General features: G+C 36.7%; 1 protein-coding gene across 1 annotated transcript; it reads right to left on the reverse strand.

Moving 5' to 3' along the window:
• Positions 1-2,972: 2,972 nt before the first annotated feature.
• On the reverse strand, positions 2,973-10,009 carry klhdc4 (kelch domain containing 4). Its single transcript, XM_071582370.1, is given in 15 exon segments — positions 2,973-3,212; positions 3,796-3,891; positions 4,434-4,610; positions 4,613-4,820; positions 4,903-4,925; positions 4,928-4,964; positions 4,966-5,111; positions 5,253-5,331; positions 6,435-6,597; positions 7,740-7,876; positions 8,111-8,209; positions 8,668-8,746; positions 9,630-9,721; positions 9,819-9,899; positions 9,902-10,009. Coding segments are annotated over 15 exon segments (1,608 nt in total). The 5' UTR covers positions 9,920-10,009; the 3' UTR covers positions 2,973-3,039.
• Between the last annotated feature and the right edge of the window lie 5,312 nt (positions 10,010-15,321).

Genomic DNA, 15,321 nt, shown 5'->3' on the forward strand with positions numbered 1-15,321 from the left:
TGATCTGTGGGATATTTTGAGCTGAAAATTTACAGACACATTCTGGGTACACCAGAGACTTATGTAACATATTGTAAAAAGGGGCATAATATGTCTAAGTTAACTTTTAAAAAAAACGGTCTCGAGGCCTTGCATTTTTCCCCATTCCACTGCCCATGCTTTGAATTTTTCATAGAAAAAAATGTGTTCTGTGTGAATGGATCCCCTTTTATTTTTGTTAAAACTATTCCTTTAAAGCTATAAATATATGAAAATAATTACAAGCTACCAATAAATCATAGAAGCACACTAGAAGGTTTCGGGAGTGTCAACAGCAGTGTTGGGGGTAACGCATTACAAGTAACGCGCGTTACGTAATCAGATTACTTTTTTCAAGTAACTAGTAAAGTAACGCATTACTTTTTTAATTTACAAGAAAATATCTGAGTTACTTTTTCAAAAAGTAATGCCAGTTACTTTGTTTTCCCATTTATTGACTGACAGCTCTCCTGTCCTCATGTTGAGAGAAATCAGAAGTACAGAGGCGTTGTGTGCGCTGTGAGAACATGATGTTACTGTAGTTCTAGACTAAATGTGAATGTGCAGTAATTCATCCCACTCACAAAAAACAGATTTAGTATTCATCAAAATGAATTAAAACAGTGAAATGCAAACTCAGAATAAGACGCAAACCTGCAATAATTAAATATGTTAAATATATCTTTGCTGCTGACCTTTGATGATCCAGTTCAACCATACTAATAAGCAAAAATGCTTTAGATAAACTAACAATTGTGCTTCATTGTTTTTTTTATTGCTGAAGAGTGTTTCTTCTCCTGCGTTCTACTGTACAGACGTGAATTTACTTTTTCTTACAAAAGCCTGAGGTTTATTCATTACACTTTTTGGTGTGAAAGGGCTTTTACATTTGTTATAAATAGAACTTTTTATATTAAAAACAATCAAGCCCTGCTCATATTTAAAAAGTAACGCGAAAGTAATGTAACATTACTTTCCATTAAAAGTAACTAAGTAACGTAATTAGTTACTTTTTTAGGGAGTAACGCAATATTGTAATGCATTACTTTTAAAAGTAACTTTCCCCAACACTGGTCAACAGTATTTAAATACGCGAGCAAATCTCCTAAACTATCGTTTTGTGTGTCAACGAAACACTAATCACTCATGAAGTTGCGTTAATTGTCACCATGGTAACCATAGCAATGTTTCGCCGTCTTGCGCGTTTGGTATTCATTACTTTTGCATGATATTACAGCGAGTCGTTGTGTTTGGCGATCTTAATTAAACCGCCGTCGACAGAGCCATCGTGACTCGTGTTTTGTTTTTAGGCCGCTTCGCAGAGCGTGCTCTTGTATTGTTGCCATAAAAGCAATTCTTATTAAGTGTGTTTGTTGTTTGGGCTTGGCTCGGCTCATAAGCGATCCAGCTTATGAAGTTAATAATGTAGCCTACATAAGCAGGTGCAGGTTTTACAAGATACGTACCGAATAGTTCTTATTTACGTTTTTCTTTTTCTGGCAAGATCTGGCAACACTAATGAGTCGAGATGTGCCTTTGAATTATAATGACATTACACCAGTGTACTTCCTTTGACCCTACTGGGCATCCGTGGCATTTTTACATGACTGCCTGACTGTCTCCCCTCCACCAAAACTGTGCGTCTGACCGGCTGCCTGTCTGTTTGGTGGACGTCTGCTAGGAAGTTAAGCCAATTTTGTCTGAGATTACTGTAACTGAATCACTGTGTTGAGTTCAGCCTTGTCCCAGTACTAGAAGAGGATTATGGGTGATTTCTTTAAATCTATTGGTAAGACAGAAGTCAAGACGGAGAAAGAGAGCTCTCAAAACAACCCCTAACATAGGGTCTAGGCAAAGCTCACAAAAACATTTCCAGGACACCTCAAATCAAAACAGGAAACTTTTTTCACATAAAGAAAATTAGGCCCATTATTAAAGGGATAATTCAGCCAAAATTAATTAAGTCATTATTTACTCATCCTTGTGTTGTTCTAATGCCATGTCGTATGCCCTTCTTTCCTTTTCCAACCACAAAAGGAGATTTTTAAAAACGATATATTCCACATGCTTGTCCATATAATGGCAGTCTATGGCGGTCGACATCAAGCTTTTAAAAAAGACACAAAAGTATCACAGAATGGTCCCACGCTACACGTGCCTTATATTCAAAGTGTTCTACAGGTATATTGGGGTTGGTGTGAAATAAGCAGAAATATAACATATTATTTAACAAATATCCTGACCTTAAGCTTTTCTCATTTTTTCCAGATGTGTCCAGATGCTTCAGTTTTATTTTTTTTAATCTCCCCTTATTCTTAAATTTATTCAAGAGATTTTCATTATTCTGTATCATTCAGTATCATTTTGAACTGTATTACAGTGAAACATAATACAATGTTACACTGTAATACAATTATTTTATTTAAAACGGCACAGCCACAAAAAATACCATGATTTAGAAATGTACAAGTAAATTTTAATGAATGGAAATATTTTTGCATATATGTTTGCAAATATTTTTGCATAATGAGTAAAAAATTTGCTAGTAAAACCATTGCTGTATTAAACTCATTTTATATAAGTATGCCAAATATGACAATATAGAAATTTTAAAACAGTAATAATGAGATTTTTGCATTAGGGTAATGAACGTATTTATCGTAAGTACATGCAATACAAAAAAAAAAAAAAGATTATATACACACTATTGGTTAGTAAGATTTTTATGTTTTTTGAAAGAAGTCTCTTATGCTCACCAAAGTTGGATTTCTTTGATTCTAATTTTTTTTTATATATATATATAACTTTTTTTTTCTTTTTACTGAAGGTGAAAACAGTTGTGGCAATTGTTTTTAACATGTCTTTACCACCACTTTTGATTAATTTACTGTGTCCTTGCTGGATATATATATATATATATAAAATCAGTCTTCAAGTATTTTACTACACCATTCTCTTTCTCAAAAACAAACCCTTTAATGATCTTCTCTCTCACTCTCACACACACACACACGTTAAATCTCATTCCTGATCCTCAAAGAACACCTTGGCCATGGTGTGGCCGACCTTTTGTACTTTCTTCTCTTTGGCGTCAGGACCCATGTTGGCTCGGGCCAGACCCAGCCAGTATTTCTCAGTCCGTGTCTGATAATCCGCAAGCGCTTCTCCGGGTTTTACTGGAGGATGGTCTGCATCTGATCGAGAGATACAGAGAAAATGTCAACACCTGTCCAGGTTACCACTTCTGTTCTCTTTAAAAATCTATAAACTTTTCGGCTCTTTATGTCCCAGGAGCTGAAGTACTGAAATGGAGATACTCTGAACACGAAACGCCCCCAATGTGGATGATGAGGCAACAAAGTCTCTTTGTTTAGCATACTACCTAACCACGAAGCAGCCACAAGCTAACAATCAGTGATGTTATTACAACTGACAAGCGAAACTGGCATCTAACAATAATGAATTTAAGCGAGAAGGACCCCAAAGCAAAACACACAGCTCTGGTTGTCAAAGAAAATCAGTGGATGTTGACCTGGGTCTTGGCAGCTAAACCCTTTGTCATCTGCTCATGTCTACCTCATGGACCTGACCCAAATCATGGCCTTGATCATTGATCAAGGAAAATGTATGTGTCCACCCTCAGGGATGAGCTTTCAATCTCATAAATAGGCATCATTTTGAACTGTCTGAAAGTAAACATTAAACGTTACTATCTAAATACTTTTCTCCTTCACAAATGTGTCCGAAATGCAAGATTGGCATTTCCAAAATACACACCTTCTTCACTCTCCTCTTCGGAATCCTCCTCTTCCTCATCATCACCCCCTTTTGCTGCTTCTTCATCTTCTGATTCTTCCAGCCACTCCTGCGTCTCTGTAATAAGAATTAAGTGCTCGAGCGTGGCTTGTTTCATATACTTTTTTGTACTGAACTATTTGCAATACAACATATAGATAAAACAATAGAACGATAGATAGATAGAGAAACAGACAGACAAACAAACGATAGATAGAACAAACGACAGATAGTGAAACCAACAGACAATGTTGCCAACTCCAAAGATTTATAGTGGAATTGGGCTACTTTTACACTTTTGCTGCGGGTTATTTTTTAGTCTGCGGTTCAAAGTGGTCTCACCCCCACCCCCCATAACATGTTTTCGACGGACCCCCAACAGAGGGAAAACTGCATAAAAAATATGATTGTAGTTTTAATAGCAATTGGGCTTTGGGTTTTGTTTCACAGACCTGGCAACCCTGCCGACAGACAGACAAACAAACGATGCATAGAACAATGACAAGAAAGAGACAGACAGATAAGAGTCAGAGAGACAGACAGATAGATATTCAGAGACGGACAGACAGACAGACAGATAGATAGAAGCTAAGGGAATTCTGGGCTGTCTTTCCACTTACTGGGGTCCATTTCCACTAGAACGTCCCATTGGTCCATCTTATGCAGGTCCAGGCTGTAGAGATCGCTGAGTGTGAACTGTCGATCTCCCGCCTCAAACATTCCGCCGTACAAGTACAACTTGCTGTGCTTCACTGTTGCCATGGCGCTGGAGCGAGGAAAGGGCTCCACCAGGGGACCTCACCGTCCTCCTCACCGTCCTCCTCACCGTCCTCCTCTGCCTGTGCGGCTGGAATCACTTCCTTGATGGTCATAACCGTTCCATCCTCAGCCATGATCTCTTTAATAATCTCAGTGGGACCTTGTGGCTCCTCTTTCTCCCCTTCAGTTTCATTCGTCTGTTCTCCCTTCTTGCCACGGCGCCTCTTCTTCTTTTCTGACTTGTTGCCCTGCCAAGAAAAAGACAATGTATATATTAATGTTTTTGGGGCTTTATTTAGAGGCTTTACTAAATCGAAACATCACGCCAACCTTTAGCCGAGCAGGAAACCACCGTTTTTGTTGATATCATAAAAGTAAAGGTCATTAAAAAAAGTCTCCTTCCAGAGACTCCTCATCTTCCTCATCACAGACGCCACCGAAGAGCAGCGCCCGGCCCCCGGGGCCCACCGCCAGAGAGAAGCCAGACCGAGGAGGGGGCTTGACTCCTGAAGGGTTCACTCGCGTCCACGTCCACTTTTCTGCAGGACAAGAGCGAAAAATTTAACTAATCTTTTTCAGACATGGAAAAGAAAGTGGATTTTCCAAACAAAAATGAGAAATGGAGAGAAAAGCAGCCCACGTTAAACAAGTGATGACCGTGGAGGCTCTAATGATGGTACCTTGCTCCTCTTTGCCTTCCCTCCTCAGCAGGAACATGTCAGAATGGATGGTTCCTTTATCCACATCCTTCTTCGCTCTCTGGAAGAGAAAGGTAGCCATTACCACCTACGTCTGTTTACTCTCATGGGTTTACTCAAGGACAAGCTCCTGGAAATGACACTATACCTCGTTCTCTGTGTAGAGCAGTTGCAGTTGCCATCAACATGCTCTTGCAAAATGAAGCCAAGTGTAACACAGCTTAACTAATGATGGACATATAAGGTGTGAACAGTTTTAAATCCATTACACTTTAACCTCAAAGGCCACATGTCTATATATGGAGTGAGGATGTTCAAAAAAATGAACCATCTTCAATTCAATTGTTGAGGTTCTGTATTTTGTGACATAAGCATGCAACAAATAGTTATGGCCATACGAATTAAGCTACTGTAAGCTATTCATGTGACCGGACATCAGTAGGATTCTATATAAATGTGGCAAGTTGCTTAGCAACTGTATGCTAAACAATAAAAGTACCTTGACACTATCATGATTTATTGGACATAGTACTACCATGGTGTTTTTCCATGTACCATGACAATATGTTTATTATACATGATTTAGTAGTACCACTGTATTCTTAGTATCTATAGATCAAAAGTACTATGATATTATGTTATCATCACTATAATGACTCCATGAACTACATTAACTGACAAAATACAGTAAAAACAGTAATATTGTGAAATATCATTAAAATAACTTAACATTTTAAAATGTAGTTTATTCCTGTGAAGCAAAGCTGAATTTTCAGCATCATTATTCCAGTCTTCAGTGTCACATGATCCTTCAGAAAACATTCTAATATGCAGATGTGCTGCTCAAGAAACATTTCTTATTATTATCAATGTTGAAAACTACTTAATATTTTTGGTGAAAACGATAGATTTCCACAAATTATACATTTTTATATATATATTTTTAGAATTCTTTGGTGAAAATAGAAAGTTCAAAAGAACAGTTGGGAAAAAAGGTTGTTTATCTAAAAATGTAACCCACGCCAAAATAACAAAAAAAAATTATACTCAATATAATGTTCAAATAAATTCACATTCACTCATAGATTCATGTAAGTGTAAAACCTGATGAATCAATTTCAGTGTACATCAATAAAATTACAGTAATCAATCACCAAAACATACAGTTTTGAAGTATCCGCCGTAGATGATGCCGCCGTTGCCATCAGGAGTGGGGGTCATTTGACAGGCTGAACGGGGACAGGGGCCAGTTCATGTGGGCTGGAGACGGCTCCATGTGAATGTGTCCAGGTTGAAAGTGTGAATATCATTGTAATAAATATAATCCCTGTAGAGCAGAGAACATATGCATCACAAAAACAAAATATTTAAAGAGTATTAAATGTTTTACATTTTATTTATATATATATATATATATATATATATATATATGATTAATTATCATTCATATAAATATATAAATAACAGTGCTGTCAAACAATTAATTGTGATTAATCGAATCCAAAATAAAAGTTTATGTTTACATAATATGAGTGTGTACTGTGTATATTTATTAAGAAATATAAGAAAATAAGAAATATATGTTATGTTTATATATTGAATATATTTATATAATATAAAATATAATATAAATATATACATGTAAATATATTCAAAATATTTACTGAATGTGTGTGTATTTATATATACTTAATAAATAAACAGTACGCATACATATATTATGTAAATGAAGACTTATTTTGGATGCGATTAATCTTTTGACAGCACTAATATCTATCTATATCTCTATCTAGCCATCTATCTATATATCTATCTATATATATACTTATTTTACCCGCTGTATGTATGTATGTATGTATGTATGTATGTATGTATGTATGTATGTATGTATATATATATATATATATATATATATATATATATATATATATATATAAAATGTGTGTATCAGTTTTAGTTATTTTTTTATATTTTTATGGTTTTCGGTAACAATGGTCCTTTTCAGGAAGATATGAGCAATTTTCACAATACACTTGATTTTTGTGATGAATTTCTCTTGCTTTATCCTTGATTTTAAACCAAAAAGTTATATATTAGCTATAATTATAGGTTAATTTTATGCTATTATATATTGTATTATGATCAAATATTTTCCTTTAGAATAACATGCACTAAAAATAGCAGAAAATATCCATGCAATATCCATGATATTTTGATATATGTTATGGCATCTTTGATACTATAGTAGGTAAATATGGTAATAATTCAATACTTTTTTTTTACTATTTTGATGATATTTTGTCTATTTTGCTGTCAAGTTGTCTTCAAGTACATTTTAAAAGCTTTTGGCTTAAAAAAATTGGGATGGTGTCGAGATTTTAAATAAGAGTGCATTTTCTTTGACTTGCCAAATGTCACTTGAGTACTGCTCAGTCCTCAGTGAGTTGTCACAAACAAAACAGTACTCACTTGATTTGCTCCCATGTGCGTGTCCCCAGGTGAAGCACCCACAGATCTTTATAATGATAGAACTGCTCGCCGTCAGGAGACGCAAACTCCCCTCCAAATATCCACATCTGCCCTCCACCCTGGGGAACTACCACTGCCTGCAGGGAGATGGAGAGAGAGCAACAGAAACGTGCTTGAGATAAATGACTTAAGTTAAGACAGTCTGACCCCTGGTGGTGAAGACTGAAATAACATGTCCAGCATTAATACAAAATCTGTTCCATCTTATTGTTTGTATATATTTTCGGTCAAAGAAATGTTATAATATTAATTATATTTTAATATTTCAAATATTAGGTTTACCTTACAAATTAAATAAGATAAAAGAGTACCTGTTGAGGGCAGCGTCTTGGAGGAGGGTTCGGGATCTCTGCCTTCACCCAGATGTTTTTCTTAATGTTGTAGAAGAATAATTCATTGTACAGAAACCTCTGAAAGAAAGGAAACATATAACTGACTTGAGGCTTTATGGGGAGCACACAGTTTGTGTTGCAGTTGATAAGATTTGCCACTTCTGTACAATAGCAAACTAATTAATATGTATTTACATATTTCATAGGAATATATCGACCGTATATTGATATATTATATAAATATATATGTCAACAATACATGATATATCAATATATCAATATATCATGTCCCCTGGTGGAAAATCCAGCTTAAACTGGTAGCTGGTTTCTAGTTGGTCCGAGCTAGTCATTACCAAGCAGACCGTCTCGTACTAGCAACAAACCTTTTATCCAAAGCAACTTACAAATGAGGAATACAATAAGAGTATAACAAGCTTAAGGTGGTCAGGATGGTTCTTGGAACATGACAGCTGATTGACCAGCTAATGACTTGAGCTCCAAAACATAGCTACACATTTACCAACATGAGTACTTACTTTCTTCCCATTGAAAAATTCCCCTCCGAATAAAATCAGCTCGTCTTTTTCGGGATGCGCGCACAGAGAAGCGTTCAACCTGCGGAGAGCGCGAGCTGTCACTCAGATGTCACATGAACACACACCTGTGCACACGAACACTCACCTGTACACATGAGCTCACACCTGTAACCATGAACTCACACCTGTACACATGAACACACACGAACACACACCTGTACACATGAACACACACCTGTACACATGAGCTCACGAACTCACACCTGTACACATGAACTCACACCTGTACACATGAACTCATGAACTCACACCTGTACACATGAACTCACGAACTCATACCTGTAACCATGAAATCACACCTGTACACATGAACTCACGAACTCACACCTGTACACATGAACACACACCTGTACACATGAACTCACTCCTGTACACATGAAAACACACCTGTACACATGAACTCACAAACACACACCTGTACACATGAACACACACCTGTACACATGAACTCACGAACTCACACCTGTACACATGAACTCATGAACTCACACCTGTACACATGAACTCACACCTGTACACATGAACACACACCTGTACACCTACCTGTACACATGAACACACACCTGTACACCTGTACACACACCTGTACACATGAACTCACACCTGTACACATGAACACACACCTGTAGACATCATGAACACACACACCTGTACACACGAACACACACACCTGTACACATGAACTCACACCTGTACACACGAACACACACCTGTACACATGAACTCACACCTGTACACACACCTGTACACATGAACACACACCTGTACACATGAACTCACACCTGTACACATGAACACACACCTGTACACATGAACACACACCTGTACACATGAACTCACACCTGTACACATGAACTCACACCTGTACACATGAACACACACCTGTACACATGAACACACACCTGGGGGACGGAGGGGGACACGCCGTCTCCAACACCTGCGTCTTTTTCGCATCCAGGGATTGAAATTCTGCTATTAAAGCCTCTAAATCCTCCTGATTCCATAAAATACAGAATTAAACTATGGCATTTGTGTTGGTTTACTGTTTTGAGTGCTAATGGTGGCATATCTTAAGCAATAAATTCACTGACCTCCTCTCTTTTCGATCTTTTTGACACCTTCTTCTCCATTTTAGCGGCTGTTTTCTCCGCTCCTTTCAGTTTCTTTTCTTTTATTTACCCTTTTTACCCATTTTGATTGTTTTAAAAGGCACTCATTGACTTAAGCGTTACAATCACAGCGACATTGAGCTTTAAATGAACTACAAGACCGACGTATGAAATACTTCCGCCAGCAACACGTTTCTCGATGGTTTGTTTTTAACACTTCTGCGCTATAGCGCCACTTGCTGGTGCGGGTGAACATTGTTGTACTGATAAAACTTCACAAATACGACGATTTAAACATTCCTAGAGAAAAAGAAAAAAAATATTCTTTTATAAATTAAATTAAAAATCAAATCAAATTAAATACAATTTTCACAGCATAAAATAAATATATTTTATTAAATAAATTTATTAAATAAAATAAAATTGAAATAAAATAAAATAAAATAAAAATTTCACTGCATCAAACAGCAGGGGGCTTAGGTCATATTTCTCTTGAATAATAATAAAGCACAACATATATCATTATTATAAATTATTACATAAATATACACTGGACCACAAAACCAGTCATAAATACAGGTATATTTGTAGCAATAACCAACAATTCATCGTTTGGGTCAAAATTATCGATTTTTCTTTTATGCCAAAAATCATTAGTGTATTAAGTAAAGATCATGTTCCATGAAGATATTTAGTAAATTTCCAACAGTAAAAATAAAACTTAATTTTTGTTTAGTAATAGGTGTTGCTAAGAACTTTATTTGGACAACTTTAAAGGTAATTTTCTCAATAGTTTGATTTTTTTTGCACCCTCAGATTCTAGATTTTCAAATAGTTGTATCTCAGCCAAATGTTGTCCTATCCTAACAAACCATACATCAATGGAAAGCTTATTTATTACTTTCAGATGATGTATAAATCTCAATTTCAAACAATTTACCCTTATGACTGGTTTTGTGGTCCAGGGTCACACACACACACACACACACACACATATATATACACACACACACATTGCTGACCCAGAAAAGGTTGTATAAACTTATATATGGATATGAAGCCTCTACATTCCCCTGAACAATGTGGAATGTGTTAACAGAGTGAACTGATACGTTTACATTCGTTTACCATGGGATCACTCCCACAGGCCCTGACCCACATGAAGCTCTGACACCCATCCTCCTCAGAAATGACACTAATTAACATACATGTCTCGTGCAACTTACGCAAAAACCTGTGGTTTGCATACATCTTCCCATTATGGCTGTTACGACACTAATAATATGTGGTATATGAACAAATATTTTATTTAAAGTCATATACATTATAATTGTACTGACCTAACAAAACAAAACAATGGCATAAGTGCACATAGAGCACATGTTCCAATGTTACATGGCAGTCCAGGAGACCAGAGGAAATTAAAGTGATCTGAATCACTGAGAAATATCCTCTCACACTGTTGACAACCAGGGAGAGAGGCAATATCATTATCAGATGGCATTCATTTTTATTAGTCAGTACTATGTGTGTGTGAGAGAATATCTATATTGCCATGTAATATTTCTTTACCTAAAAAGTGTAAACAGTATGCCTTTCAAAGTAAAGTTCAGGTGATAATGAAGGCATGAAAACCATTTTAAAAACCAAAAAGAGTTAACACAAGCGATTTTAGAAATATATCTGTGTATTTTCTTTTTGAAATGTCCCTACCAGAACAAAACAAACCTTTGGCCTTGGTTGGTAAATATGCCATGCTGTCCCTTTCAGCTTTTTCTAACATAGAGGACAAATAAAAGTCTGTGTTGCCAAGCACATGACCACCCAAATCTTGCTTCCAGTCTGCCACTTGACTGCCACTGTGAAGGTGGAATCGTGACCTTGAGTGAGAGATTTGTCTAATTGTGTGTGTGTTTTTGTGTGTGTATGCACACGAGTGTGTGAGCCTCTCTGCCTCCAGACTTCCAGTCACACGTCTCACTCCGACACCTTTTGACCTCTGTCTCTCTGCCCCTTCCAGTCCCAGCCTCCTGTTGTTATTCTATTCAACTTGTGCAATTTCCATAAAAACAAGTGGCGCAGAAGGACACGAGGCCTGCCAGGACTGAGTGATTTCTCTGGTTTGTTTGTTGCATTTGAACACGGCAAGGAAAGATATGATTATTTCCAACAGGTTTAAAGGACACGCTGTACACTTTTGTATGGTTTTATTTTTTAACCTTTTTATTTACCTGTTATATCAGTCATAGTTTTTGGACCAAAACATACATAATGTTGCATGACATTTTACAGCCTCCATCTGATCCCTAGATGTAAATATTGGTACTTTTAAGACTTATTTTTGTAAAAGGATTGATATGATTGACTAACTTCCGAATGCCAGCATATATCACACTGTTGTTTATCAGGAACTTGCAAAAACATAAATAGGTTAACTTAATAATCAATTATCATTCATTTTCAACCTTTATATCTACCTATAGTGTTAGTTTTTGGTGCCCCTTTATCGGCCCCATCTGCACTGCTCAAAACCTCTGGTCTCGGTGTCAGGAAACACTTGTGATTTGACACATAAGTGTTCGCTGTGACGTAAATCGTGGAGAAAATGGGGTTCTGTGTGCGTATGAACCTGCATTACTGGAGAAAACAGACACGCCACTCCATCCTGATATCAGCTGCACAAAAGGCTTCTGTATTAGAGTCGTGACCACAGGGATGCCTGTGATATAAAGAAATGAGATGAGATTGGAAACTCACCGTAATGAAAATATTGAACACGATGGGAACAAATGATTTTATCTTTGAACCAGAGAGAAATTACTGATGAATTGCCTGTTGCCAAGAGACTAAAGCAACAGAGTTAATTCTCTTAGGTAAACACACAAACACACAGACACACAATGCCAATAACAGAGACAGCAGCAACAATATATATTTTTAGCAGAAAACTATTAATTTAGTATGAAGGTGGGAATTTAAATAAGACGACATATGATGTATTTTTCAAATATTTTTCTTGGCACACTTGAACCTTGTGTGCCAAGAACACAGATATTTTTTATTCTTCAGAACACAGATATTTTTAATGAAATCTGAGAGCTTTCTAACCCTGCATAGACGGCAACGTAACTGAGATGTTGCCAGGCACAGAAATGTAGTAAGGACATCGGTAAAATACTCCATGCTGATGTAGAACATGCATGCTTGGAGCCTTGTTTACAAGCAGAGGAATGCACATGCATGCGTCATGGTCTTACTGGTTTGGAACGACATGAGGGTGAGTAATTAATGACACAATTTTCATGTTTGGGTGAACTATCCCTTTAATGTAATAGTTTTCCCAGAAATTAACATTTGCCATTCATTTACTCTCTCTCTCTGGCCATGCAAGAAGTAGCTGATGTTCTTTCTTCAGTAGAACAAAAGATAATTTTTAGCTGAACTCATGGTCCTTGGTGATTCATAAAATGCAGCTCAACGGGTGTCGTCACTTTGTGAGTCGAAAAACATAAACAAGCAACACAAAATTAATACCCATGGTGGCACAGAAGTCTTGAGCTCCAGACTCCTGGTCATAGTGTATATAATGTATAATGTGCTGTATCTGCTTTTTGACTTACAATGTGGTGGCACCTGTTGACTTGAACTTTATGAATCACCAAGGACCACAAGTTCAGTTAAAAATCATCTTTAGTGTTCTACTAAAGAAAGAAAGTAGCCTACATCTTGGTTGGCCGAAGGATGAGTAAACTGACAGCAAATGTTCATTTTTGGTTCTTTTTCAGTGTGTCAGGTTTATACTTGTAGCTGTAGTTGATAGTCAAAGTTATTTTGCAGTATTTTTTTTTTTGAAACAGTACACTGTACATATATCTTGGCTTAATCGCTTATTAATTTGTGCAGATCTGCTCAGAGTTTCTCAAAATTATGACAACCTGAAGAACCAGAAGTAAAGTTGATCCCACAGGAAAAGTGTCTGAAGTACTGAGTCAGCTTTTCAGGATGTGTGACACGTCAGGTCAGTGGTTACACTTCTTAATGGCTGATAAAGAAACTACAGTTGATTTTGAGTGATTTCGGTTGTATTGTCATACACACAGAAGTTTTAGGGTGATGCATAGTATTGTGTGGCTGTGCTGATTAGATTCCATGTTAAATCAAGAATCTCATACTCAAGTCTCTAATTTTCACACTGAAGGAAATACTGGCATCCATGTATGATGAGCTGCTGTCCTCCGTGCTCCCTCCGCCTATCTGCTTGAGGACGACGCCACCGTTCTCAAGATGTGGGATGTAAGTGATCATGTTGCTTAAGCCTATGATATACGGGACAACTTTTTGAGCAATTTCGCTGAGCAAAAGATGAGACACAGGGCACACAACCGATCTAAAATATCCGGATAGAAATTTGTTGCCCATTTTCAATGGGAAAGTGCCCAAGCAACATTGCTAAAAAAAAGTTGCCCTGCCCACCATTAGAATTTAGAGCGAGAGATCACTAAAAATCAAAATGCTGCCTAGTCCTCATTTACACTTTTTTACAGAACACCAAAGAATTACTACAATTATAAAGGATATATTCAAAACCTGGAACTACAGCCTGAATGACATCTGAATGGCAGGAGAGATTGTTGGTAACCAAACAGTTTTTGTTCTAACATAGCTTCCGTAGTATGGAAAAAATTCGATGAAAATCAATGCAACCTGAAACTGTTCGGTAATCAACAATTTCACCTTCCATTCAGATGTCATTCTGCTTCTAGTTCCAGGTTTTGAATATAGGCTATCAATTATAATTGTAGTTAATTGTATGGGATAGAATGGTTTGGAGTAGATGTAAATATATGTCACTTGCTAGCAGTCAGCCTTTGGAACTTTACAGTAACATTACTCTGTTTTTGTCTTCAGGTAGAACAATCTGATGAACCAGATGTTGATGGTGTGTCACTTCGTTTCCTCTCCATTAGTAACAATTCAACAGTTGCCACGTTCTTCTGCTCAGAGAAGACTGAAGTTGTACTTTGGGTAACAGTTAACGATTTCCCCTCATTGGCTCATGCATTTGTCATGCTTTTTGGACTAACGTACGCCTTGGATCTAAGTTCCCTAAAAGAGTTGGACAATACATTTGACTTTACCCACAGATTCTTGATGGGTCTGGAAGATGGGAAGCTAAGACCCAGAGTGTTGAGTCTTAAAAATGAACTTTTGTCAGTAGAGTTTCCTCAGTGTTTGAACAAAGCTTACAAAGGTACTGTTTTATTTTACATTTCATTTAAACTTTCACTTCTGTCACTTTTAGTACATTATTTCTTTCTTTCTTTCTTTTTTACAATATTTGTCTAGTATTTAATTTGCAGAACATTTTCTCAGTTGATTTTCTGGAATGGTATAAGTTCCATATACAGTACCATGTGTTCATCCACTCAAAGAAATGACTGTTTAAAAAAAAAAATACATTGCTCTATTTTGAAATCTTTCTCTT

This window comes from Sinocyclocheilus grahami, unplaced genomic scaffold, assembly GCF_001515645.1.
Source record: "Sinocyclocheilus grahami isolate Dianchi unplaced genomic scaffold, SAMN03320097.WGS_v1.1 scaffold38.1, whole genome shotgun sequence".
In the NCBI taxonomy this organism is placed as follows: Eukaryota; Metazoa; Chordata; class Actinopteri; order Cypriniformes; family Cyprinidae; genus Sinocyclocheilus; species Sinocyclocheilus grahami.